Source organism: Enhydra lutris, unplaced genomic scaffold, assembly GCF_002288905.1.
Source record: "Enhydra lutris kenyoni isolate GAN:26980312 unplaced genomic scaffold, ASM228890v2 scaffoldscaffold15, whole genome shotgun sequence".
In the NCBI taxonomy this organism is placed as follows: Eukaryota; Metazoa; Chordata; class Mammalia; order Carnivora; family Mustelidae; genus Enhydra; species Enhydra lutris.
The window spans coordinates 59,946,858-59,973,959 of NW_019154099.1; the positions used below are offsets into that span (position 1 = coordinate 59,946,858).

Consider the following 27,102-nt stretch of genomic DNA (forward strand, 5'->3'; position numbering starts at 1 on the left):
GGTCCTGCTGCTCTGCCAGCTCCTGGAAAACCAGAGGCCCTTCTCTGCCCTCCTTGCTGTCCTCTCTTTGGCCTGAGGTCATTGTTGTCCCTTTTCCCACCAACTCAGAAAATGCCCAGAAGGTGTTCCCTTGTATATATATTTTTAAATAAATGTTAATAGTAAAGAGTAATACCCAGGATAGAACATTTTAAAATTAAGAAATAACCTCTAGATCTAACATCCAAGACCTCTCCTGCCAACATGTGCTATACTTTTTCTGTGCTATGAATTTATTTTTTAACATGGGTGCAATTATACTATGTAACCATAAGTATACAAATGGCATAAATGTTGTTTCCAGCTTTGTTTTTTAGCCTTGGTTGCTCAAGAACATTTCCCATGCCTTCATAGTTGTTTTATCAACATCAGTTAAATACTTACTGGTAATAAAAATACAGAAACCTTAGAAAAAGCAGACCAGTAAAAAGAAGTAAGCAAAAGCATTTCTATTTCCTTCTCTTGGGCTGACTATACTCCTTTTGAAGTCTTCTGAATATATAATTGGGGTTATTCTTTATATAGAACTTACGTGTTGCATTCTATTAACTTGATTCACTAAACTAACCCATTACAGGATGCATGCGATTTAATTAACCATGTCTTTGGTTTGGGGCATCGGCTGTTTCTTTCTGTTGTTCATCCTTAAGATAAGGTTGAACATCCTTCTTTGTAAGTCTTTAATGGCATTTCTCATCATCGTTTAGTATAGATTCCTGGATATGGAAATACTTGTTCCAATGATACGAACTTTTCAAAGCTTTATGCTACATAACCAAATTATTTTTTAAGAAGACTCCAATTTTATTACTTATTTAGTTAGTTAGTTCAACTCCACCCACCTCCCAGCATGGGGCTCGAACTCATGACCTGAGATGAAGAGTCACATGCGTTACTGACTGAGCCAGCCAGGCACGCCCAGACTCTTCCAGTTTAAACTCCCAACGAAAGGGCATAGGAATATCTTTCTCATCCTCGTTTTTAAAATTTTATTTCTTTAGTAACTGTAACCAGGTTGGCATTTATAATCTGCCTAAGCAACTTGCAGGGGTGCCTGGGGGCTCCGTTGTTCGAGTGTCTGACTCTTCCTTGCGGCTCAGCTCCGGATCTCAGGGTCGTGGGCTCAAGCCCCCCGTCGGGCTCCGTGTTCAGTGTGAGTGCGCTGGAGAGTCTCTCCCCCCCTACCCGCCCTTCTCTGAAATAAGTAATTAAATAAAAATCTTTAGGAGAAAGAGAAGCAACTGTGTACCAGCGATTGTCCCAGCCCTGTGTGTGCATCTCTTCTAACGCAGCAGCCAGCCAGGGGGACGGATATCACTTGCTGTCTCGCTTTATAGATGAGGAAACTGCAGCACAGAAAATTAAAGTAACTTGCCCAAAGTTGTCCACCTAAACATTGTCTGAACCAGGATTCCTACCCTGAGACTGTGCAGGTCCAAAACCTGACAAGCTTTGTCACCAAGCCCCTACAAGGGAAACAGTGCAGCTCACTACGTGGAAAACACGTGCACACGTGCGCGCGCGCACACACACACACACACACACACTAAACACCTCAGCCCTGTCACCACTGAGTGACTGCACCACCTTGGGCACCTTGTGAGGTCACCACGGAGGAAGAAGGCACAGGTGGGCCAATAGATTGGGAAAAAAAATCTATGAAAATGAATGTGAAAACACATTTTAAATAATATTCACCTCTAATAGTGTTTAGTTTTATTTATACAACTTAGTCCTGCAAAGAATTGGTGTTGTATCATCAGGCTTTGCAACATTTTCTTTTGATTTTTTTCAGACCTGAAAGCAGGAGAAAATGACCACATTCGTTTTCTTGTACATTTTAATAGTTTCTTGTGCCAACATTTTATCTCTGGGATCCGTGTCGGGTTCATGTGGGCACACAGGGGGAGGGGCAAAACTCACTATTTTTTTGTCGAGAAAATTAAATCAATTACCTCGATGCCTCCGCTGCTTTGTATTCCTTGCCGTGTGAATTGTATAAGAAGGACTTCTAAAATGCTCTCCTTCCTGCTAAGGAAGCTCGTATGTGTACCAACTACAAGAAGTAATCTTAGAGACAGGATATCATAGAATCGCTACCTTTTTTTAAAAAGAAACTGGTTATTTAAGTGACATAGTACAGGCCCTAAAATATTACGGTTTTGCACTGCGAGGGAATGCCCGATACAGGTACAAAAAGAGAGAGTTTGTTGTCAGTTGCGCAGTTCGGACCAAACGAGTGGGGAGCAAACCATGGAAGTGTCTGTGTCACCCAGGCGGGCGGTACGGTAGCAGTCCGCAGTGACAGTGGCCGTCACCCCCACCTGCAGAAAATCAGGACAGCTGTCAGGTCCTGCTGGGGCTCTAGAGCCACCATGTGAGAGGGCTGGGTGTGTGCCTTCCAGGGGACCGGCATTCCAGAATCATCTGGGGCTTTCTTTGTAAGAAGCCCCCTCATGCCCTCTCCCGTGCGTGCTGCCCCCATTCCCTGCAGAATCTAGGCTGGTTTTCCACCCCCTTTCCTCACTTGCCCTGAGGGTCCTCGTCCGGCCAGACCTCCCAAGACGGCAGCACAGGGCAGGAGAGATCGTTTACATGGAAAGCAGGAGTATCACGAGTTACTCCCGTTGCTTACAAGTTGACAGCCAAGTACTGTGTCCTTCTTTCTCCTGTGTTTGCAAGAATTTCCTTAGGAAGGTCGTAGCATAATTTTGCAGGTTGAAGTACACTTACTCACGGATTTTTTGCTTCCTTTCAGCCCACAGACTTTGGATATTGGAATACTGGACATCTTCGGTTTTGAGGAATTTCAAAAGAATGAATTTGAACAAGTGAGTGGTTGGGTTTTTTTTTTTTTTGAAACTTTATTATAAACTTAAATGTGTTTTTTTTTCCAACTAATAAGTCAACTCTTGAATTCAATAAACACTATTTGCATAATTACTTGCAAATGCAGAATTAAATTAAGTATTTTGCTATCCTGTTTTAAAATATGTATCCCTGGTTCATGGATATATTCATCCTTATTATGACATCTGTAAACAATGGGCATAATCATTTAAAAAAAACAGAAGCACTTGTTTTAAAATATAGCGGATGCTACTTCAACGAGGTCAGAGAGACAGAAGGCATCACTGTGCAGTCAGGGCAAAGGTCTTAGAACATTGGCCAAAAATCAGAATGGAAACACTGCATTATGCTAAAGACTGTTATCTGTGGGATCGTCTCTATGTGACATCTGTACATGCGATTATCAGAAACTCGTAAAAATAGATTCAAGAGGCACTGATTATTTTTAATCCATTTACAGTTTAGGGCACTCTGAAAAACGCTAGTTCTTTTTTTAAGGATCTCCATAGTAATGTATGAATCATTTAATCGAAGTAAGTATATCTAAAAATTAAGTGTGGAAGAAGAGAGTAGAAATAGAACTTGCCCCAGCCGGCAGAGAAGGAGAAGCGAGCCTGTGCAGAGGTGGGGTGGGGGGAGAGAAAACCAGGCTGTGTTACAGCATGGGAACAGCCCCAACTGTGCCCTGGTTAGGGAGCACTCTTTATAATATCACTTGTTCGGCTTTGGTTTTTTAAGGGAGATAGCGTGGTGGTGAATGACGGCAGATGGGAGTTTGAAACCTCAGTCCTGTGACTTTCACGAGCAGGGCTGTCTCGGTCCAGAGCGAACATCCCTAATGATCCTGGGCTTCCTAGTCTTTATAAAGTTGGGATCCTGAGAGGGCTGCAGTGCTGTGGGATTTAACAAGCTGTCTGTCCTAAGGGTTCCGGTGTCATTTAGCTCCCATCCACATGTGAGAAATAGTGGTGAACCACTGCTGCTGTTATAAATGAGGACACTCGAAAACCTTCTAAAATTCACCTTTTTTTTTTTTTCACTTAAAAGTGGTGCAGCATCTTGTGAGTAAATCCTAAATCATGTTGACTCACCTAATCCAGGGTGAGTCATCATGAATCATGTTCTTTACAAAACTTTTGAAAAGTCTGCTATGAAATCAGACGAGGAGGACCACAGAGTTCTGCTCCTTTCAGATTTCTGTATCCGTGGGTGTGTGGGAGCAGGAGGACTGTGGCTTTATTTATTCATCACCTACTCTAAGGAAACTGGAGGGGAACAGAGGCAGAGGGTGGTTAGAGGACCGACTGGTGAAATGGTACCAAGAGACGTGGGTCTGCCGGCCTTGACCGAGATGCAGCTCTCCCACAAGAACTTGAAGGTCGTCTGGCCAGCAGTATTGATCTCTGACATGTTTGCATAGAAACATACAGGCTCTCCTGTCCCTAATGAGACTCCATGGTTTGTCCATCCCCTGACAAGAGACGTGTAGAAACCACCGGTGCGGTGGGGCCCTGTCTCATCCTCTCCAAAGCCAGGCTCCCAACACCTGCTCCACACCCCACTCCCTGATCTGTCCAGCCTGAGCTGATGATTGGGATGGACAAAACCTATGTGTTATTTCCTTATTAAAACCTACTTCTTTTACTATAATTGCCTATAGCCTTCCTTCTTTTGGCTAAATATTTGAATTATGTATTTTAGAATATATATTTATATACTCTCACAAATAATATATACTATACATAATATAGTATGTAATACACATACATAATGTATATAGTAATATATAATATGTATTATATATAATATATAGTATATATACATAATAAAATATACTTTCCCAGGCTGAGAATCTCACAGAACAAGGAATGGCATGTTTTCAGATCTAAAGAATGAGTCTCTATTAAATACCAAAATGTAGTTTTAGATGCTTCCGAGTAAAATCTCAAGATCAATTCTTAGGTTTAAGTGATGAAAAAAAACATATTGTAAAAAAAAACCTGTACCTTTTTCTTAGGTTGGTTTGGCTGCTGTATACAATGGTAACTAGGAGCCATTTAGAAGAATGAAATTATTTTCTCTATGATGAGTCCAAATCTGAACTTACAGTGGGTTTAGCAAATTTCTAGATTTGCGTGTGAACTTACACAGAGGTTTGGTTTGAATGTGGCATACTAGATTCTTGACTTGCTCATAGGATGTGAACATCTTCATTTTATATTCCACTGCAAACTTTCGGCAAAATGTTTAACGAATCGATCCTGTGTTCTGAATCAAACCCAGGAGAATATTCGTGCCTTCATAAGTATTTATTTTATTCTGTTTTGAGCTTTTTGACCCATCTGTCAGCTCTTTGCTGGAATGGTAACTCCTGCAGTGTTGAGCTGTGTCTGGTATAGCATTTTGTATACAATAGAAGCTTAACAAGTACAGTTTCAGTTGAGAGCTCAAGAATGAGTTCATAAGAAAACATCTTCATAGTGAATCTCCTAGTGATTGCCTTGCTCAGGAATAAATGCATGTATTTCAACTGTTCCTGTATAGGAAGCCTGACAAAATGTTTAGAACAGGGACAGTGGGAAGAGATAAGAAGAAGGACTTCAAAATCTCAGCTTCTCCAACCTCAGTGTCCCCAGGTAGCTCTAAAAAGATTAGATGGGATTCTGTGGTTCTTTAGAGGAGAATTCATTTCAGCTAAGAGAAATGCTAATCCTGTTTTCATTGACTTTTAATGATTTGTTTCTATTTACAGCTATTTTACATATTATAATAAAGACCATATTTAGAGTAAAATATATAACTACATATATATATATATATATATATATATATATATATAGTTTTACGAAATTATATATAGTTGAATGGTTCAATGGGGGGAGGGGGTCATCCTAAGTCATTGGAGTCCCAAAGTCCAAATTGGAAGGCTGTGACTCTACCACCCGCATTATTTAAATACCTACATCATTACCAGCTCACTCTCTGTTACGTAGTACCTGCATTGTACGAACCCTGTTTCCTTCACCACGTAGAGTTTATCTCTAGCTCTGTCAAAATATCTCCTAACGTGTCCAGGGAGAAGCTCTCCAGCCGACCCTCAGGCATCAAGCAGGCGGTGAATTCCACGTTTGTAGTGCTCAGGAAGCAGAAAGATAGCGAACGAGATGGGGATATCCCTTACACATCCCAGCGCCAATGATGCCACAAAGGAGAGAGCGATCTGAGGCACCAGGAAATGGGAGAGAGCGGTAAACATATGTCTCACTCCAGATGCAATGGTGTATTTGGAAAAGCGAGAAGAGTGAATGAGACATCACGGCGGATAACGAGGGGACTTGAGAGGGAAGCTGGATGTGGCCTGAGCGTGCAAAACCAGTAACTCCTCTAGAGTTTAAAAATAGCACATCAGAGGCATGACGGGAGTGAAGACAGACTGACTTGGTCAAAACAAAGTAGATAGCCTCAGTGAGGGACTGTGCAGAGGCTCCCACAATTCACACGCTTAGATGGAAGGCCTCAGTGTGTGAAGTTGCCTGTCTTCCCTAAGCCACCACATGGGTCACTTGGGGCAGTCCCTCAACAAATAACTGAAGAATGGAGGGCAGACTTAGGGCTGCTCCATCCTGCCGCTCTTGATAAGGACAGAGTGCAGGCGGGAGTATCAGTGACTGCTAACGTGGCTAACAGAGACATTCACAGGACGCTTGTGAAGTGTCCTTGCCAAGATAGAAAGAAGGGTGGAGAGGGAGGGAAGGAAGAGAGAAAACCTGAATATAATGAAGTTTCTTGAGCTAACTACTACGTAATAGGGACTAAGGACAGAGGAACACGATGCAAGAAACCATGAGGATGCTCTCTGCAAATCCCAGCGCACGGGAAACCATTCAGGACAAATGGCCTATCTCTGCAAACACAAGGGTAAAAACTTAGAAGAAGGTGGGTAGCCTATAGATTCAAAGACTCTAAGAGATCAAGAAGTCAGTTAAATATACGGACCTTGTGTAGATCCTTAATTGTTGAAGTACAAAATCTACGAGTGAACCAATGTATGGTAAAAATCTAGATATTTGATGAAGTAAAGGAATTATTGTTGATAGAAATTATGGAGTCAAAGGTACTGTGGATGTGTTTTCTAAGTCCTCAAATCTTAGAGAACTATGCTAAAATACTTGCCAATATTTCAATGAGCGCCTGAGAATTACTTCAGCTGAGTCCAGTGTTGAGGGGAGCAGGAAGGTGAGTAAAGCAGAATTGGCCATGAGCTGATAATTCTTGAGGTTTGTTGGCAGGTGAGGGTTCATTACATTGTTTACTGTGGAATATGCTTAAAACTGCCCTTAATATACAATTTGAAGTAAATTGAGAATATTTTGAAGTTACATAAATACTATTTGAATAAATGCTGGAATACTACCACACCTAACCAATGGGTTGCAAAGCCCTATGTGCTACAACACATCTTGACCAAAGACACAAAGGATGAAGTCATGGAAACTAATGATTTAACATTCAGGAATTTTCCTAAATTTCCCACCATACACATAAAATGCAGCTATGTATAATGAAATGCTTGGAGCTCAGAGTTTAGTAAAATTGCATATCAACAACCTTCTGTAAGAATAGAGTGAGTTTGAAGAGAGACTACATTTGTTCAAACTTAAAGCTTCTGTTGCAGAAGATAAACTTGTGATATATGATCTATCGTCAAACCAGGCTTCATCCTAAGCTGATTTTGGCAGGGTTGTCAAGGATTTGAGACGTTTCCCTGCTTACAAACTCTTTTCTAAAAAGTGAGATTTATTGGAAAGGAGATGAACAGTAATTCAATGAGGCTTGAGCTAAGTGTTTGAACACTGAAAAAGCCAGATACCTTGACGTCTCAAATTTTATGAAATGAGGTCATGTATTTTGGCAACTTCAACCTCAAAAAAAAAAAAAAATACCATAAAATTCTTAGTTGTGGAATTGCTATCCTGGAAATGATACACAGATCAATCATCACCCTTCATGTGGAGTAGCCCATTTTACAGACGGGAAAATGGAGGGCTACAGTCTCTGCTCTGGGACAGAGAGTCTTGTTAGCAGTACTGGAAGGACTTGCTTTTCTCACTCACTTGCATCAGGGCAGTCTATGGTGCATTCATTCAACAAACACGATCTGCACATGTATGAAGTTCCAGGCCCCCATTCCAGGCACTAAGAAATGCATAGGCATCGGGGTGTGTTCTGTAGGATGCAAATGGAAGGAGGACCAATTCTAATTGGACACCGTGGGAGAAAGGCGGGGAAGCCTTCAAGAGGAAAATGTTGCCATTTTAGCTCCAAGGCTGGTATGACCCCTTCTGTTTTCATCCTAATTAATGTTCTGACAACTATTAGGTTTCAGTATTTATCTGGAGTACCTGGGTGGCTCTGTGGGTTAAGTGTCCAACTGTTGCTCTCAGGGTCATGAGTTCAAGCCCCTCATTGGGCTCCACACCAGGCTTGGAACCTACTTAAAAAAAAAATAGGTTTCAGTATTGATCTGCTTACCACCCAATCAGTTGAGCTATGAAAACAAAAAATATTTTATTGTTAAGTCACCTCATGTTTAGATTCCAAAATTGTACATACATTAAATATCCAACTCAGTTTAAGAAAAATTTGAATGAGAAAATTTAGTTTCTTTACATAGTAGAACACTAGCTAGTGGGGTACTCAGGTGCTATAGAGAACCAGCAATTAAATAATGAGCTGCTATTTTAATGTACTTGCAATAATATTGGGTTCTGGTTTCAAAATACAGTATGCCTGGAAGTCTTCTCAGGTAGGGTGCCCGGCAGGCTCAGTATAGCGTGGAACTCGATCTCAAGGTCATGAGTTCAAGCCTCCCGTTGGCTGTAGACTCTATTAAAAAATACATACATACTTTTGTAGCAACATGGACAGGACTGGAAGAGATTATGCTGAGTGAAATAAGTCAAGCAGAGAGAGTCAATTATCACATGGTTTCACTTATTTGTGGAGCATAACAAATAGCATGGAGGACAAGGGGAGATGGAGAGGAGAAGAGAGTTGAGGGAAATTGGAAGAGGAGGTGAACCATGAGAGACTATGGACTCTGAAAAACAATCTGAGGGATTTGAAGGAGCCGGGGGTGGGAGGTTGGGGGAACCAGGTGGTGGGTATTAGAGAGGGAACAGATTGCATGGAGCACTGGGTGTGGTGCAAAAACAATGAATACTGTTACACTGAAAAGAAATTAAAAAAATACATACATACATATATATACATAAATATAAGATGAAAGTTAAAAAAAAGTCTTCAGGTAACAGTTTTTGAAAAGCTAATTTTGAGGAAACTTTAAAAAATGAGACAGGGTAAAGCAATTTTAACTGTACATTTAATGACATTTTCCCCTCCAAACTGTATAACTTAAAAAAAAAAAAAAAGTCACCATTTTGGTGTTAAGGAAAGCAAGGCCCAGATAATTTAAGTAAGTCACAGAAGGACCTAGCACGAGGCTCAGAATTCAGGATGATACGTGGTCTCTCCCCAGTTCTGCAGGTGCTTTGAAACTACACGTAAATGTGGATTATTACTATACGTTTTCCAAACTGCTGTCTGCCTGTGGTGGTATTTGTTTGTATTTCTCTTAGGACACAACATTATTTATTCTATTAAATGTAGAAATAAATAACTTAATAAATTTTATTTGACATCATTTTTTTCCCCATCATGGAGTTTTTCAGCAAATCTTTTTACTAAGTATAAAGTAAGTTAGAGAAAGCCAGTTTATCTTCTTTATTACAGAATACCAGAATGATTAAAAGGAAATGTGACAGGACATCAAAAGAAGAAAGAATGGATCCCAAAATATACATCGGGTCACTTCAGACAGGAACGGATTGAATTCTTGTAGTGATGACTAACCTAGGAAAAGCCTACACTTACAGTAGTGACTGCACAGATCGAAAGCTCAAAAGTGCTGACCAGAAATAGAATTCATGTAGTTTTCTGCTAATAATCAATAATGGTTATAAGCACTTGAGCCCCCACTATGGCCCAGATGCGTTTTCTGGGTGATCTCCGATTCCCATGGCAACCCTCTGGGGAAGGCACGGCCGGCCAAGCAGGGAACATGGATGCATGTCTGTCGGCCCTGAGGCCAGCTCTCTGCGTGCGTGCTATGTCCCTCTCTTTGCCACCTCGAGACCATCATCCTGAAGAGCCTAGTTATTCAGTCCTCTCAGCTTCGCATCTAATCCCGGGTAATGACAACTATTTTACAAAGAGCAGATATTTCAGTAGAAATTATATATTAATTATTGTTTTTAGGCCTACATTAACAAGTGAATGTGAGAAGAGAAGGCATATTGATTAAGCTGAGAGGTTGCTCAATGTGCACACGTGCGCGCACACACACACACACACGCACACACACACTTATTTTTTGTTGAAAAGTAGAGTGTCTGAAGCTTTAAAATACGAGAATTTTGACCAGAAGTTATGTTTCCAACAACTGGTCATGGCTTCTCTATAAATGGAAGGATATGCTTTATAGACAACGTATCATACAAAATAGCTAAAAATACTTTCTTTTACATTTGTAGTTTCCAATTCTGATATTAGTAGATTATTATGCAGAATATGGCAATCAACTTAGCCAGTGGGGTTTCTTGTTGGCTGATCCCTTCAGTCAATCCCTTAAATCCCAGAGTAGTGATTACTCCTTATTAGAGGAGAACACAAGTATGAATCAGGCCCATTGGAATGTTGAATTTATTTAATGAGCCTGCATTGCTCTAAATAAGAGACTCAGTAAGGAAATGTTGAGAAAGTGGTTTTTTTTTTTTATTTTTTTTTTTTTATTTTCAGCATAACAGTATTCCCTGTTTCTGCACCACACCCAGTGCTCCATGCAATACACGCCCCCCCAATACCCACCACCTGGCTCCCCCAACCTCCCACCCCCCGCTGCCCCAACCCCCCCAGATTGTCCCTCAGAGTCCACAGTCTAACATGGTTCACCTCCCCTTCCAATTTCCCCCAACTCCCTTCTCCTCTCTAACTCCCCATGTCCTCCGTGTTATTTGTTACGCTCCACAAATAAGTGAAACCATATGATAATTGACTCTCTCTGCTTGACTTATTTCACTCAGCATAATCTCTTCCAGTCCCGTCCATGTTGCTACAAAAGTTGGGTGTTCATCCTTTCTGATGGAGGCATCATACTCCATAGTGTATATGGACCACATCTTCCTTATCCATTCGTCCGTTGAAGGGCATCTTGGTTCTTTCCACAGTTTGGCGACCATGGCCATTGCTGCTATAAACATTGGGGTACAGATGGCCCTTCTTTTCACTACATCTGTATCTTTGGGGTAAATACCCAGTAGTGCGATGGCAGGGTCATAGGGAAGTTCTATTTTTAATTTCTTGAGGAATCTCCACACTGTTCTCCAAAGTGGCTGCACCAACGTGCATTCCCACCAACAGTGTAAGAGGGTTCCCCTTTCTCCACATCCCCTCCAACACATGTCGTTTCCTGTCTTGCTAATTTTGGCCACTCTAACTGGTGTAAGGTGGTATCTCAATGTGGTTTTAATTTGAATCTCCCTGATGGCTAGTGATGAACATTTTTTCATGTGTCTCATAGCCATTTGTATGTCTTCATTGGAGAAGTGTCTGTTCATATCTTCTGCCCATTTTTTGATATGATTTTCTGTTTTGTGTGTGTTGAGTTTGAGGAGTTCTTTATAGATCCTGGATATCAACCTTCTGTCTGCACTGTCATTTGCAAATATCTTCTCCCATTCCGTGGGTTGCCTCTTTGTTTTGTTGACTGTTTCCTTTGCTGTGCAGAAGCTTTTGATTTTGATGAAGTCCCAAAAGTTTATTTTTGCTTTTGTTTCCTTTGCCTTTGGAGACATATCTTGAAAGAAGTTGCTGTGGCTGATATCGAAGAGGTTACTGCCTATGTTCTCCTCTAGGATTCTGATGGATTCCTGTCTCACTTTGAGGTCTTTTATCCATTTTGAGTTTATCTTTGTGTACAGTGTAAAAGAACGGTCGAGTTTCATTCTTCTACGTAGAGCTGTCCAGTTTTCCCAGCACCATTTATTGAAGAGACTGTCTTTTTTCCACTATATATTTTTTCCTGTTTTGCCGAAGAATATTTGACCGTAGAGTTGAGGGTCCATATCTGGGCTCTCTACTCTGTTCCACTGGTCTATGTGTCTGTTTTATGCCAGTACCATGCTGTCTTGGTGATCACAGCTTTGTAGTAAAGCTTGAAATCAGGTAATGTGATGCCCCCAGTTTTATTTTTGTTTTTCAATATTTCCTTAGCGATTCGGGGTCTCTTCTGGTTCCATATAAATTTCTGGATTATTTGCTCCAGCTCTTTGAAAAATACCGGTGGAATTTTGATCAGAATGGCATTAAAAGTATGGATTGCTTTAGGCAGTATACACATTTTAACAATGTTTATTCTTCTGATCCAAGAGCATGGAATGGTCTTCCATCTTTTTGTGTCTTCTTCAATTTCTTTCATGAGTGTTCTGTAGTTCCTCGAGTACAGATCCTTTACCTCTTTGGTTAGGTTTATTCGCAGGTATCTTATGGTTCTTGGTGCTATAGTAAATGGAATCGATTCTCTAATTTCCCTTTCTGTATTTTCATTGTTAGTGTATAAGAAAGCCACTGATTTCTGTACATTGACTTTGTATCCTGCCATGTTACTGAATTGCTGTATGAGTTCTAGTAGTTTGGGGGTCGAGATTGAAGCAGTGATCAAAAACCTCCCAAAAAACAAGAGCTCAGGTCCTGATGGGTTCCCTGGGGAATTCTACCAAACTTTCAAAGAAGAAATAACACCTATTCTCCCGAAGCTGTTTCAAAAAATTGAAGCAGAAGGAAAACTTCCAGACTCTTTCTGTGAAGCCAGCATTACCCTGATCCCCAAACCAGGCAAAGACCCTACCAAAAAGGAGAATTTCAGACCAATATCACTGATGAATATGGATGCTAAGATTCTCAACAAGATACTAGCAAACAGGATCTAACAGCACATTAAAAAGATTATCCACCATGACCAGGTGGGATTCATTCCTGGGCTACAAGGATGGTTCAACATTCGCAAATCAATCAATGTGATAGAACAAATCAATAAGAGAAGAGAGAAGAACCACATGGTCCTCTCAATTGATGCAGAAAAAGCATTTGACAAAATCCAGCATCCGTTCCTGATTAAAACGCTTCAAAGTATAGGGATAGAGGGAACATTCCTGAACTTCATAAAATCTATCTATGAAAGACCCACAGCAAATATCACCCTCAATGGGAAAAAGCTTGCAGCCTTCCCGTTGAGATCAGGAACACGACAAGGATGCCCACTCTCACCACTCTTGTTCAACATAGTATTAGAAGTCCTAGCAACAGCAATCAGACAACAAAGAGAAATAAAAGGGATCCAAATTGGCAACGAAGAAGTCAAACTCTCTCTCTTTGCAGATGAGAAAGTGGTTTTTGCCTGAATAAAAACAATTCTTTTTTAAAGATTTATTTATTTATTGTGAGTGTTAGCAGGAGGATGAGCAGAGGGAGGGAAACAATCTGAAACAGACTCCTTGTGGGCAGCGGAGGGCCGAGCCCAACTGGGGGACGATCCCACGCCCCTGAGCTCATGACCTGAGACCAAGAGCCGGCCGCTTAGCTGGAGGACCCACCCAGGTGCCCCTGAACAGAAACAATGTTGTTATGCCTGTGATAGAACTATATTTGCTTAAAACCTGTTCTGCAGGTTTGATTTTGAAATTTCGAAGGGAACCCAGAAGATGTTTGTAAGGAAGTTTACAAGGACATGCGGTTTGTTTAGGAAAAAGTCCACCAAAGAGAAGGGGAAGGGCAGGGAGACGAGAAAGGGTGGAAACCAAACAAATCCGGGGAAGACACCAAAGCAGCAGCAGGGGGGCTGGCGTGGGTGGGCGCTCGGTGGCTACCTGCTGACCGAGGCTCCTGGGGCGGGGGAAGAGGCCTGGCGCAGGGTCTACGTGGTGCCCTAAGCCTCTACTTGTACATGACATCGGAGTGCTGGCAGAGGAACCGTGGTCCCTCTATCAGGTCGAGACAGACGGTGCTAAGAGAAAGTAAATAAGCCTCCCCAAACAAGAATGGGGAGAAGAAAGGCCTCTGCCATAACAGGACATTCAAAGAAGGCAAAATAGAGGATTTAAAAGCTGAAACAAATCAGTGAGGTGCCATTCCCTCACCAGCCCCTGCACCTGCTGTTTTATAGATAATGTGTCAAAATTGGGAATGATTGATTTGTTGGGGAAAGAACATAGAGCAATCTGGCGAGCCCCGAGGCATACTTTGAAAAAGTAAGGTGGAGATTCACAGGATTGTCAGCACAGGAAAGGCCCTGAGAAGTCCTGCAGAGAAGCCCATTAACTTACCTCACTTCAGTGTTTCTCCAGTGGGTTTCTGATTTAGTATGGGTTTTTCGTTTGTTTGTTTATTCATTTTTTTAGGCAGTATCAACTGAGATCTCATTGAATTAATGTTCTGCTAAACACATGCAGAAAATACAGACTGTCTGAAATCTGACATCATTTCTGCACAATCTAACAATATTCCATTAGTGCATTATATATACATATCGGTATTCATTGAGAAACAAATCAGTTAATGGATTGTGTATGCTCTGTGCTATGCTTTGGTGTGCTCACCATGTCTACATATTAAAATCACTTGGAAAGCTTTTAAACTGTACCAGTGTCTGGGCCTCACTCTGGCTTGATTGGTTTGGGGTCAGGCCGAGACATCAGCATTCTGTAAGAGCTCCGAGGCAATCGCCGTCTAACGCTTGGGTTCTGCCTTCACCTGGAGTCGGCTTTCATTAACCTTCTACTTTAATTCTGTGATGTAAATGTCATGCTCTATTATATTTTTGCTTCAGAGATATTTCACTGAGTAATAAAAATAAAGGGAGAACAGTTGGTGAAAATTTACTCAAGAAATTAAGTTTGTCCTTAATACAAATGATAGACCATCTGGATGAGCAATCATGTTCTGTTACTGAAGTGGGTTTCCAAGGGGTGCATCATTTGTATTATTAAACCAGTTAGCAATGGCACTTAATGTACGAAGCATGTATTTGCATCAGAGAAGGGTGCGTGCTAATTAAGCAGTACTTAGTATTGTCTCATTTTCATCTGTGAATCCTCGCCTTCTCTTGCATCCAGGCCGCTCGGAGGAATACCCAGAGATTCAGTGCCGCCCGGTTAGGATTCTGATGGACGATGTCAAAAAGTAAAAATGGTTGCTTTGCAGTGAAGTCAATCATATTCTCAGTTTTCAATGCAGATCGATGCTTCTAGATATGTAAACTAATTTGCCTGGAAACATGTCTCCCTGTATCTTTTTCTCATTGCGTTTAATACACACCCACATATGTACCTGCAACACAGCAGTGAAGCCGTATCAGGAATAAGTAGGTTCTGGCCATGAGTGGGGCCATCGTTTTCTTGATGGGATCCATTTTTTCCCCCATTTTCATCTAGATATCTGACATACCCTGATGTTTCCATATTAGCCACGTTTACTGGCAGTTTCAAAGTTCATGCTGCAGTGCCCTTTGTAGATTTTGACTTAGGGTCAAACAGTGGGTGCTGTAAACAATATAGAATAGGGAAAGGCAAACTGTTTTCATAGAAAATTGTAATGTACACGTTACTTCAACATGAATTTGGAAACCGTTCTACTTTGAACTGTATATGCTCCCATTGATTTCCTTTCCCACCCAGCACTGGTCTTCTCTGTTAGAAACAAAAAAACATTTCAGTCTCAGACAGCACCAGTGTAACAAAGGCTGCGAGTCAAAAACCACTCCCCAGCCTACTCAGTTTTACCCACCACGCTGGAATTTTCCCTATGGGATTATAATAAATGACTTCTTTCCTCCCCCCTCTCCAAATACAAAGAACATGATGTACAATACACGGCTCTGATCACCTGATGTCACAAAATGCCATCCAGTGTTGCAGCGTAAAATGTCAAGGCTTAGTAGAGAAGCTGGATGTTTTACAAATCATCTTGACCAGGAGAGTAAGAAATCGAATTGTATCCAGAAGCACAGGCCAGATCCATTTCCTGTTAGCCAAAGTTTGGCAGATTACTTTAGGCCTTCCTAGGGGAAAAAAAGGAGGGGGTGGAGAAAAAGATGTACTCTGACACCCTCCAGCTCTTTCTAATTTTGCTGTGGCTTTGACCACATTCCCACTTGGTGCCTCCATTTCCCCTGAAACAGTGGATCCATTCAGCAAAGCCAAGACTCAGTTCAATAAAATATTAAACAGTAACAATTGAATTGTCTGTCTGTATTATAAAAAAGCCTAAGTTGCTCAGACCAGCCACGGGTATAGGGAGATTCTCAGCTATGAGATGCTCAAGGGCGAGAGGATGTGGGCAGGTTGTCATGGAAAGTAATTTTTGCAACAACAGACCTGCCATCTATTGTGAACACGAAATGGTAAGAAAATTCTGTTCGGTGTGTTTGGGACATCCACATCTACGTGCCTTCAATGAGAGACTCTCAAACTGAGGGGAGAGATCTATGCTCTGTGATTCGGGTATTTCTTGTATACTACAGAATCAGCCACGGATATTCTCATTTTGGAACGCTTCATTAGACTGTAACATAGTAACCGACAGTAACATATCAGACGTTGCAGAGTATCAGACATCTCCTTATTTTTCATGGCTCCCACCTTTATCTCCTGCGCAATCCATTTCCTAAAATACATTCCATTTAGGTGCACTCTCCATAACCACTTTAAAACCTACTTCTTCTGTAGAAGCTCGGACTGCTGACGTATAGAACGTATTTATGTTTTCTTAAATGATTTAATGTATTTTTAACATCAAAATTTTTGAAAAATGACAGTTGTGTATATCATATAATTAAAGAGAGTATTTTCCAGCAGTTTCATTCCATAATGGAGTAATTCATTTTCTGTTCATTTACCGTAAATATTTCACCCCAAATTTTAACAGTCTTTTGTAGCATTAATTCATCTTTGGTAACAAAATTACTTAGGTATTAAAGGAGTGTAACAATTGGGTAGATTGGGGGACCATCTCAAAATATGATTTTTTTAAACAAAGTGAAATAATTTTTAACATTTCCATTTTTCTTCCCCAACAACAATTTTCAGACATTTCTGTTTTTTGTTTATGATGAAATGAGAGCCACAAGTAAATGTGTTACTTTCCTGGTGGGGCCGCTGCTATGAACAGAGTCGACACTGTTTTGGGGAAAGGGTTTGTCTTTCCAGAATCACTTCTGGAAATTTATACTCTGGAGAGTAAGGAAAGCAGGGATCTTGGTCAGCCGGTCTCACTTAGCTTTGACAGACCAAGCAAGGATGAACGTGAAGCGAGGCTGCAACAGTTGCGAGAAAGGAAATAGCTTTTTGTATGATATTTAAATAGTGAGTTCCGTCTCTTTGTTTGCCGGCCGTCATGTGCCAACCTTACCGGTCTGTGTCCGTGTTCAGGTTGTTTTGCCGTGACAACCAGCAGGCAAGTTAAATGTCCCACAAACGTATTGTCACCTGAAGTGACTGGGGTCGTAATATTTTTATATTCAGAGAATTCACGAGTGAAAGTGAGGGTTTGTCTAAGAAACTTTTAGTTTAAATACACAGAGCTTCCAATTTCGCCTCTATCTCATGAATTCTGGTTGTCAAGAGGCAGAGAGGAGACGTTCTATCAACTGCTAGCCGAATTGGATAGAAGAAAGAAAATTCAAGAAATCCCAGTGACTGTGGCTGGGGTAGCAGGAGGACGGAGATGAGGTGAAGAATGATTCTAAGTTTAAATGAATTGTCTCTAGTTCTTTAGGTTTTAAAGTTAATTTCCAAGACCGCAGCAATGTGGCACAGTTCTTATTTTAGGTTTAACTTAGATCTTATTTTGCAATAGAATGTAATAGGAAAGCTTTTTCAGTCTTAAGACATTTGTTTTATCACCAGATTTACAAAAACTTTTTTTTTTTTTTAAACTGTGAAGTCAGAAATACAAAACCAACTATGGGAGATAGGGCAATAGTCCCAGACCATCATTTTCTGATCTGGAGCTAATAAGAATTGCTTTTGTATTTCTTTGTCCAGATAGGGTATTCAGATCTTATTTTGAATATGGTTATTATTTAAGCATGTCATTTGGCATACTTCTCTATCAAGTATTCTCCATCTATTGCATTAATAACAAAATATCTATGTACATGCATCATTGAAATAACTTGACTGGATTGGGTCATCTGAGCCTCTACCTTTTCAGCTCTCCAGTCATGCTTTGATCAAGGTAGCCACATGCCCACAGTCCTGTCACTATGTCACCTTTTCTGAAGACATTTGAGATGTGTCTACTCACACAACTCTGGTCCTGGTAAGAAATAAAGAATGGAAACTGACATTACACCATCGGTCTCAGGACAAACTCTGTGTGCTGGCCAGTGCCCTACACTGATAAGTTTCTTTCTTCCCTGAAACCTCTCCCTCTGAGACTTCATTTCTGTAGAATCCCATCAACTCCCATCCCCCCACATAGCTGGATCTATGAGAAAATGGCTCTTTCTTTCATTGCACACGTTGTTCTTCAATCATGAACAGCCCCACCCTTAATGTGCAGGCAGCGGCACCTCTATGGAGAACTGAGGCATTCCTGGTGTTGGTCATTTATAAAAGTGGCTTGGCCTGCTGATTGGAAGCTGGAACATAAGGGGTGCTCTTATATGTCCAAGAGAAACCACGAGCCCCTGGTAGAAGGACAGGAATATCTAGGAAGAGCTCCCACTTAACAGGTGTTTTAAGGACACCAGACGTGGAGAAGAATTTGGATACATGCAGAAGAGAAACCTAGGGTGGTCCCTCTTTTCTTCAGTGACTATTTCAGTCCATGTGATTTACAAAATCTTTGGCATTTTCATTGTCTAACTATAACAGTTTCATATTACACATAATCCTAGATATTATTTCCTTTGCAGGTGTGATCTGGTTTTCTTTGAAAAGCTTTTTATCCGTTATTTTGATTTATATAAATGGTTCATCTTTAACTATTTTCAGTAAGTTACTGAATTCTAAATAGTTCTAAACGATTTGTCAGTTTTCACCTTTGGAGGTTTTACCATGGATTTTACCTGGTGTAATATAGTGACTCACTTACACATGGTCTGGGAGACAGAATGAGCTCATGAAGGGTGTGGGTGTAGGTGGAGAGGCCTGTGAGGCAGGAGGCCACAAGCACATGGTGTCCTGGAAGACAGTGGAGGCAGCTTTCCAGGAAAGCAGAGGAATCACCATGAGATAGTGCAGGGAGGTCAAGGAAAATGAACACCAAGAGTTGAACACTGGGTTTAGGAATGCATATGTCATTGGTGACTCCCACCAAAGTGATTCTTGTGGAAACACTGGGGGGCGGGGAGCAAAAGTTTATTGGAGTGGCTTCAACAGTGAAGAGGAGAATAATTTGAGATGATAGGGAAAGACAACTCCTTTGAGGTTTTCTTGTTGGAAAAAAGAGCAACAAAGCAAGAGGGTAGCCTACAGAGGAAGTAAGACTTCATTTTTGTTAGATTTGGGGTATTTTATTGATTTTTAGTATTTAAAGATAATTTTTAAGATTAAGAAATAACATATTTGTTTCCGGATGGGAAGAAAAAAGTTGACAGTTGGAGGAATATAAAAAATTTTCTGATAAAATAATTTCTATAACAGAATTCTTAAAGCAGTTATTCTTTCTGAAAGAAACCCACATTTTCTTGCCATCATGGATATATAACACAAGTGAGGTGGCAGTACACGTTTCTTTTGTCCCTGGGCTTTCATGGTAAACCCACCCTTTATCCTCAGTTGTTGACAAAGCCCAGATATAATTTCCTTTTGGAAATGTTTTTTACTCAACTATATTTTAAACCCCAACTTTGTGAGTTAATGTTGTAATTATACTTCTTGTTTTTAACATACTCACTTTAAGTTGAATAATCAGACCAAATGAAGTCAACAGTATCAGGTGAAACTCTTCTCTTTGACTTCTCAAGCAATACTGTAGTGCTTTATCTCAATAGACTAATTGGTGTGGAACATTCTTGAGTCAATATGTCGCCCATCTGAAATGGTCATAGAACGAGTGGATCTGCATGGCCATAATTACCTTGTGAATTGTTTTTCTTTCTCCCCCACAATAGCTTTGTGTCAACATGACCAATGAGAAGATGCACCACTACATCAATGAAGTGCTTTTTCTGCACGAGCAAACAGAATGTGTACAAGAGGGAGTTACCATGGAAACAGCTTATTCTCCTGGGAACCAGACTGGAGTTTTGGATTTTTTTTTCCAGGTATTCATATAATATAATTAGATACTTTACAGGATTTAAATATACTGGAGATAAAGAATTTTCTTTCAAGGGGCCTTCATTGTGAGATGGCTTTATATCTGAGACTTCACTGTATTAATTTTTTCAGAAATTTATTTCTTTCAGAATCAATTTGGGAGCACAAATTACCCTTTTCCTACAGGGGCATTTGAAGAATCATCAATTCATTGGAAGGGACTAGAAATATCAGATCATTTTGTTATAAAAATATTCAACATTGGTTATGTCAATAAAACTCCCCCTTCAGCACAGTTACAAATGCTCAGTGTACAAAATTAATATTTTATAAAACAATACTAAGACTAACAAGCTCATAGAACAAATTCAACAAGATCTTTTTAATTTATCTCTGAAGTTTGTAAGTTGAAATATGGAAAAACATTGGCAGAAAAATATGTTTGTGTATGTACAATATTAGGACCTCTGCCGGTGCCAATCCTTACCTTTTTTTATTTCTACCTTATAATGCAAAAAACTTTGCCTCATATCTCTATCATAAAAACAAAAATCTGCCACACAAACAGCAATCCCTCTGTACTAATGTAGAAAGACATGATATACATATATTGATACTATCTCTAAAACACTTGAACATTGTTTAAAACTGATGCCTTTCAGCCACTGGAGAACATAGGCTGTAATTTTCCACCCTTTATTTCTATAATTGTAGATTTGCAAATTTACTTTATACCTTTACCAAGTATGTGAAATAATCTTGTTCTTTTTACAAACTTGTCAACCTTCTTTATTTTAATGACAGAAGAAGCCATCTTCCTCCAGAAAACCATCCCTCATCATGACACACATGGTATATAACTTCTTTATACAAGGTTTGAAAATGTCTTCAAACCAATAGCAGTATGTAGTGAACTGTGTATGGGAAACCTCAGAAACCTGCTGCCCTCATTCTCACTGGCTGCTGTATCTTTGACTGCTAGCCACTGGCCAGCCAAATGATGTTCTTTTTATGTCTTTGATGGCTGTGATGTTCTATGTATTCAATGGCCATGATGTTCTTTCTATGTCTTTGATGGTCATGATGTTCTATGTCTTTGATGGCCATGAAGTTCTTTCTCTGTCTTTGATGGCCATGACATTCTTTCTATCTCTTCAATGGCCATGATGTTCTTCCTCTCTCTTCCATGGCCATCCTTGAGATTTCAGCATGGAGTCATGATTATCTCAATAGGAGGACCCTCATCAGAATGAGTTGGAAATGAGAGTGGGTTTTTCTCACTGCTGCTTCTCTTTGATACCCATAAAAATGAAAAGATGTACCAAGTATAGGGTGAAGCTTGAGTATTTATGTACAAATCTGCAAGTCTGTATACCAGACAGTCATACCCTATAATACAAAGGAAGCATACCGTTTCCTTCCTTGTACCCATAATCCACTATTGCTCACAAACATCTGTGATTTTTGCTAAAGCCATTAATTCATATTTCAACAAATATGTATTAGTCTTATGTCCATGAATGGAAGGCGTGGATCTAGATTCTTACCTGACTCTCCGTGTGTCTAGTGCACTTTGTTACCCTGTTGGTCCTCAGTGCTTTCTGCTGTCAAGGTGAAATGACATACATTTTGTAGAACAGTCTCTCCTAAACCCTCACTTCTGAAGGAATTGGACGCCATTTTTTATGACTTCTCCATGTTCTATTTTCTTCTTCAGACATGTCAGCAAGTTTCCAAGTCTTTAAGTTTCATTACTACCATTCTGTGTTTTTATATCAAACATCCAGAAAACATAATACATACAAATTTAAAAACTTTTGCAGACAATACAAATTACAGTGTTTTTAAAAAAATATCTTGTTGGTTTCTGACCATCTTATCCTTGGAAAACATCATCTTGCTTTTGGAGTAGAACAGGTTGGCTATTTTGGAAGTGATCCCTTCCTTTATACTACTTAGGGCCTTGACTTTGAGTTACTGAAACACCCATTAAAGCTCTAAATTTGAGCCTCCAAAGAGGTCTGTCAGCCCCCAAAACATGGATGCATTTGCAATGTCCTTAACCAGCCCATTCATCCTTCCACTGCATGCCTGTGTGTGCCCGTGTGTGTGTGTGTGAAGGGAGTAAGTGTAACAGTATCTGGAGGAGTGTCATGGCCTGATGTTCAAAGGCATGGGTAAAGGAGCTACTGCTGATCTTACGTATCAACAGCTTACTCTTCAGCAAATAGGTTGCTACACACTGAAATGAAAAATCTGTTCTTTCAACACTTCCCAGGCAAGACCAGCCCTCTTCCAGCTCCTCACTGAATTTTCTTTTAGGGCCTCTCTCCGTCCATTGTGGGTACCTACGCTTTGGTTTTTTACGTCTGGCTCTTTATAGGGTCCTTTGTTATCTGAGAATATACCATCTAGTGGACTTCCTTCTCCACATCCCCTTATCAGATACATTTCTGTGATGGTAACACAAGTCTCTGGAGTTGTTAGGGACCGAAGTCATTTGCTGAGGTGGGTCAACTTGATTCTTACCAGCCTACCCAGTTCCTTCCTCATGCTCCTTCCCCCTTTATCCACCCATCTTCTCCTTCCTTCCCAGGAAGGCTGTCTGCTCATTCCAAAGATGCTCCTTCAGATGCCAAATGTCTCCCAAGGGGCTCCCCCTGGTACGTGAGCCCCCACCAGGCATAAGTCCTTCCCCTGGCCACCATTTTCAACCTTTCTTCTCTACAGGTGGCATTGGAAGGATCTCAACATTTACAGCCCTGAGATAACTGTATCTAGTCTTTGCATTTTCTTTACCATGAGCAGGAAACCCCGAAAGGCCTAAAACAACTGAAGTATTTTAGCCACAAAGAGACAACTTTCTACTGGCCAAATGAATAAGATGAAAGGCCTGTGGTGGTGGGTTTGGTGACCTTGGGTCAAAATGCAAACTGAGTCGCTAGAGGGGTCAATATGTCTCTTCACTTCCTGAGAAGAATTATTTTATAGTATTCACACTTCCAAAAGCACACTGGGTTGATGCGAAGAATTCAGCTATATGACAGAATGAGGTAAATAAATAGCATAAATTACCTGATTTTTAAAGGTGGATTTGACATGTCAACAGAAGAACTTTCCTAGGGAAGAAAAGATAAATAGCAGTGGGTCAACATTATTCACCTGGCGCGTAAACCGAGTGGGTGCTGTGGTGTTCTGTGTGTGGGGAGCAAACTGTCAGGGCCATCTGAGAAGTTCTTTCAAGCCGTGTTTTCCTTCACATGAGATTAATTTTAAGTGGTTGCTTATATATGACTTTAGCTTCTGTGTTTGACAGCTATAAACTATCTGACTTCCAATTTGGATTTTATAAGTGATAGGTTCCAACTGTATTTCTTCTATTTCCTAATATTGGAATATTGTAGTCACTTCTACTTCCTGCTCAGTAGGGTCTTTCTGCAATTCTTATGACTCAACATGATTGTAAGTTCTGTTTTCGGAGAAGTTACTTGACCCGTCATAACTATAAAGAGTTTGATATGGGTTAGAGGTCAAGAAAAATTACACTTCTCCTTTAGTTGGAAATTCCATTTTTCTTTTTGAGATGAGAATATACTTTTTTAATAACTCCAGCGTTTGAATGACATTAAAACACACTCTTTAATTTATTTACTCATTATCAATTATTAATCAACTGATATTTTTGGGCCTACATTACATCAGAGTTTTGGTAGGTGTTCGGGATACAGTAGTGAACAAACATAGATGTGTATTAAAAGTAGACTAATTCATTTTTTGAGGGCTTATATGAAGATAGTGAAAATATAAATGAACATACATGTACAATAATAAGAAAACCATCAAACTGAGTAATGGAAGAAAAAATACTATCTCTTCTTGATTTTCAGAAACCATCTGGATTTCTCTCTTTATTGGATGAAGAAAGTCAGATGATTTGGTCAATGGAACCAAATCTTCCCAAAAAGCTACAAAGTCTCCTTGAATCGTCAAACACAAATGCAGTCTATTCACCCATGAAGGATGGGAATGGGAACATGGCGCTCAAAGACCAGGGCACAGCCTTCACCACCATGCACTACGCAGGAAGGGTAAGTTGAATGAGCAACGTGGTGTGGCATGTACGCTGAGCGACCACACCTCTTCGGGATAAGCTTTCAAGTTTTAGATATTTTAGAGTTGATTATTTCAATGAATGGAAGTTGGGTGAAGAACCCACACCATTTTACTTTCCTGAGCTCTTTTATTTCAACCTGAGAAGGACTTTGCATCTTCAGAATGTGGGTGATGAAGCAGGTGGTCAGATCCTTCCATAACGTTCCCCAGATTATAACATCATGTGAGCAAGAGGGCCTTGGCTTTAACAGAGACAGCTCTGCTCTGAACTTTGGGATCCCTTCATTAGCCAAAGAGGTATTGGTCTTCTGACTTGACTTGTCTTCAGTGTAGTTTTTAGTATTAAATTATTTTTCTTAGAGCATGGCAACCTGAGTAAAGAGAGCTACTCTTCACCCTCAGTTCCCTAAACAGCTTAATAAAATGTGCCTCTTCCTTAAACACCTTCAAGGACATCCTCTTAACTGTCTATAAAAACCTCACACCCCTTAGGCCCAGCTAATATCCCAGGTTTGCAGAGCTGATGCCAGTCATTTTAGCCATGACTTCTGTGTCACAACCCCACCCCCGGGGCAAAACCCACACCCTCCGGGCTTCCACTCCTCCTAATCAAGCTTGAAATACCCTCCTCTTCTTCACAAGGTCCCATTGTCGCCATCTTTTGATGCTGGAATCCACATTCCACTTACCTTCCATCCAGGCCCATCTGCGGTTACCACCTTCCACCTTTGAATTTGTGGCCCCTGGGTTCCCCCCCTTGGCCCTTAGCAGCAGTTACCTATCAGAGGGCAAAGCCTCCAGTCCACGTATTCCAGGTCATTTCAGTCCATGTTCACTGAGACTCTACTAGATGCCAAAGTCTGAGCATTAGAGAAGCAAAGATGAAGAAGCCATATTCCTTGTCCTTAAGTACCTCACTGTCGACAAATAAGGAAAAGGCAAATTAACAAATAGTTATGATATAATTTGCTTATAGTAACATAGGTAATATTAACAAAGTTCTGCATTGCCTGGAGAACGAAGTAATCATCTTTGGCTCCCAAAGAAAGTGTAGAAACGTTTCCTGGAAGAGGTCAGGTGTGGCCGAGGCCTCTGGAGATGAGCTAGAGCTCAGGAAGGATGAAATGAAGGTGCATTCTGGTGGAAACGTGGACGTCTGAATGGCATCGCCAACCCCCAGGACTCCATTGCTTGGGACAGAATCCACTTTAGTTGTTCAGGTGGAAAATAATTTGGTATAGGGAAATACTTTCCAGGAGACCCTATGTTGAACATTGAGGAATGACTCAAAAGCACACCACATTATGGGGCTTCCAACATACCTGTGGCCTTGTCTTTGATCCGGAAGCTTCCAGTCAGATGGAGAAGCTGCTGCTCCAGGCAGTGACTCTCAGTTCCTGCCATCCACCGCTGACACCAGGAACGTGCCCCTCCCCGGTCGTCAGCATGGAGAGGTCAGTGAGCCAATGACCAGGCTGGGAGGTCTCCATTGCCAGAGAAGTCAAGGTGTCTTCGTGACATGCTTATGAGACATGCAGGAGACGCAGCAGAAGCTCCCCCACGCCTACCTTCAGGATCCTGAGCAGGAGTGCCAGACGGGTGGAAGCTGAAGAGCCATCAGACGCTAGCTGCAAGGAGGCCTGGGAATGTTCCCACCTTCTGATGTGTGCGGTGCAAGAAGGCGGCTGTTCCTGAGAGCGCCGTGGGCCCTTCTGCCATGTCCACCCACCCTGTATTTGGGAAATGGTACAAGAAGTACAGTTAAGTCTCTAGAGATTGGCTGGAGATAAGTCTTAAAAAAAGCTTTTTGGACCAAAGCATGAATAAATATACATGGACTAGTCAGGACTTTGTCCTCTTGACGGAGTGAACTCCCCACGTATTTTCAGGCAGTGCGGGGGATGAAGTAAGGAAAACAGAGGACACAGTAGAGGATGGATTGGGGGAAAGTGGAAGGGGGCTCTGGGAACACGCAAAAGAGAACCCTTTGGACCATAGCAGAAGATCGCAGAGGTGGTGTTCTCCAGACGAGGCTGCCGTGCTGACAGACTGCATGTCCCAAGGAGAGAAGGAGCTGCGGCTTGAAATGACAGGAGTCTCTCTCCCTACCCTGGATGGATGGTGCCAGCGCCAACCACGAGAGGAATCCTGGGGAAGAGGCAGTTTGGAAGGAAAGATACTCAGTGTAGATGTTTTGATTTTGAGATTTTTAATAGAAACTTCAATAGGATATGACAAATAAAAGGGGTTGGTTGTTTTTAGAAACATAGGCATATTTGCAGAAATGTGTGTCTTGATTATTTCCCTCACGAAGAGCGTGGAGAAGATGGAGAAAAGGAGTAGGAGAGAGAATCATGAAAACCAAGAGAAAAGAAGGAGGAAGGGGGTCCGCAGGAGATACACCTGAATGGAACAGGTGGGCCAGGAGTGTCCTGGGGAGATGCTGTGGTATCATGGCGCCGTGGGATGGGCTGAGCCGTGAATCGCTGTGGAGAGGGCCTCAGTGTGAGATTTTACACACACACACACACACACACACTCCTCACGTTTTATTAACTTATTCACTACCTTTTATATAGGAGAGATTTAGCCTTTAAAATTTTTTATAATGTAGCCAAACTTCTAGTCCTATATTCACATTTTAATCTATATTTTCCTTATATTGAGCAGTTATGAATTCATGGGACTTAGTTGAAATATTACAGTAAGACATAAGTAGTGA

The 27,102-nt window shown here is 40.9% G+C and overlaps 1 protein-coding gene across 1 annotated transcript in view; it reads left to right on the top strand.

The window, feature by feature from the left end:
* LOC111147014 (myosin XVI) overlaps positions 1-27,102 on the top strand; it is a 471,268-nt gene that overhangs the window by 290,054 nt on the left and 154,112 nt on the right. Inside the window, exons 21-23 of the mRNA XM_022502858.1 lie at positions 2,798-2,870; positions 20,120-20,272; positions 24,155-24,355. Coding sequence (XP_022358566.1) covers positions 2,798-2,870; positions 20,120-20,272; positions 24,155-24,355 — 427 coding nt within the window. The remainder of the gene's footprint in view (positions 1-2,797; positions 2,871-20,119; positions 20,273-24,154; positions 24,356-27,102) is intronic.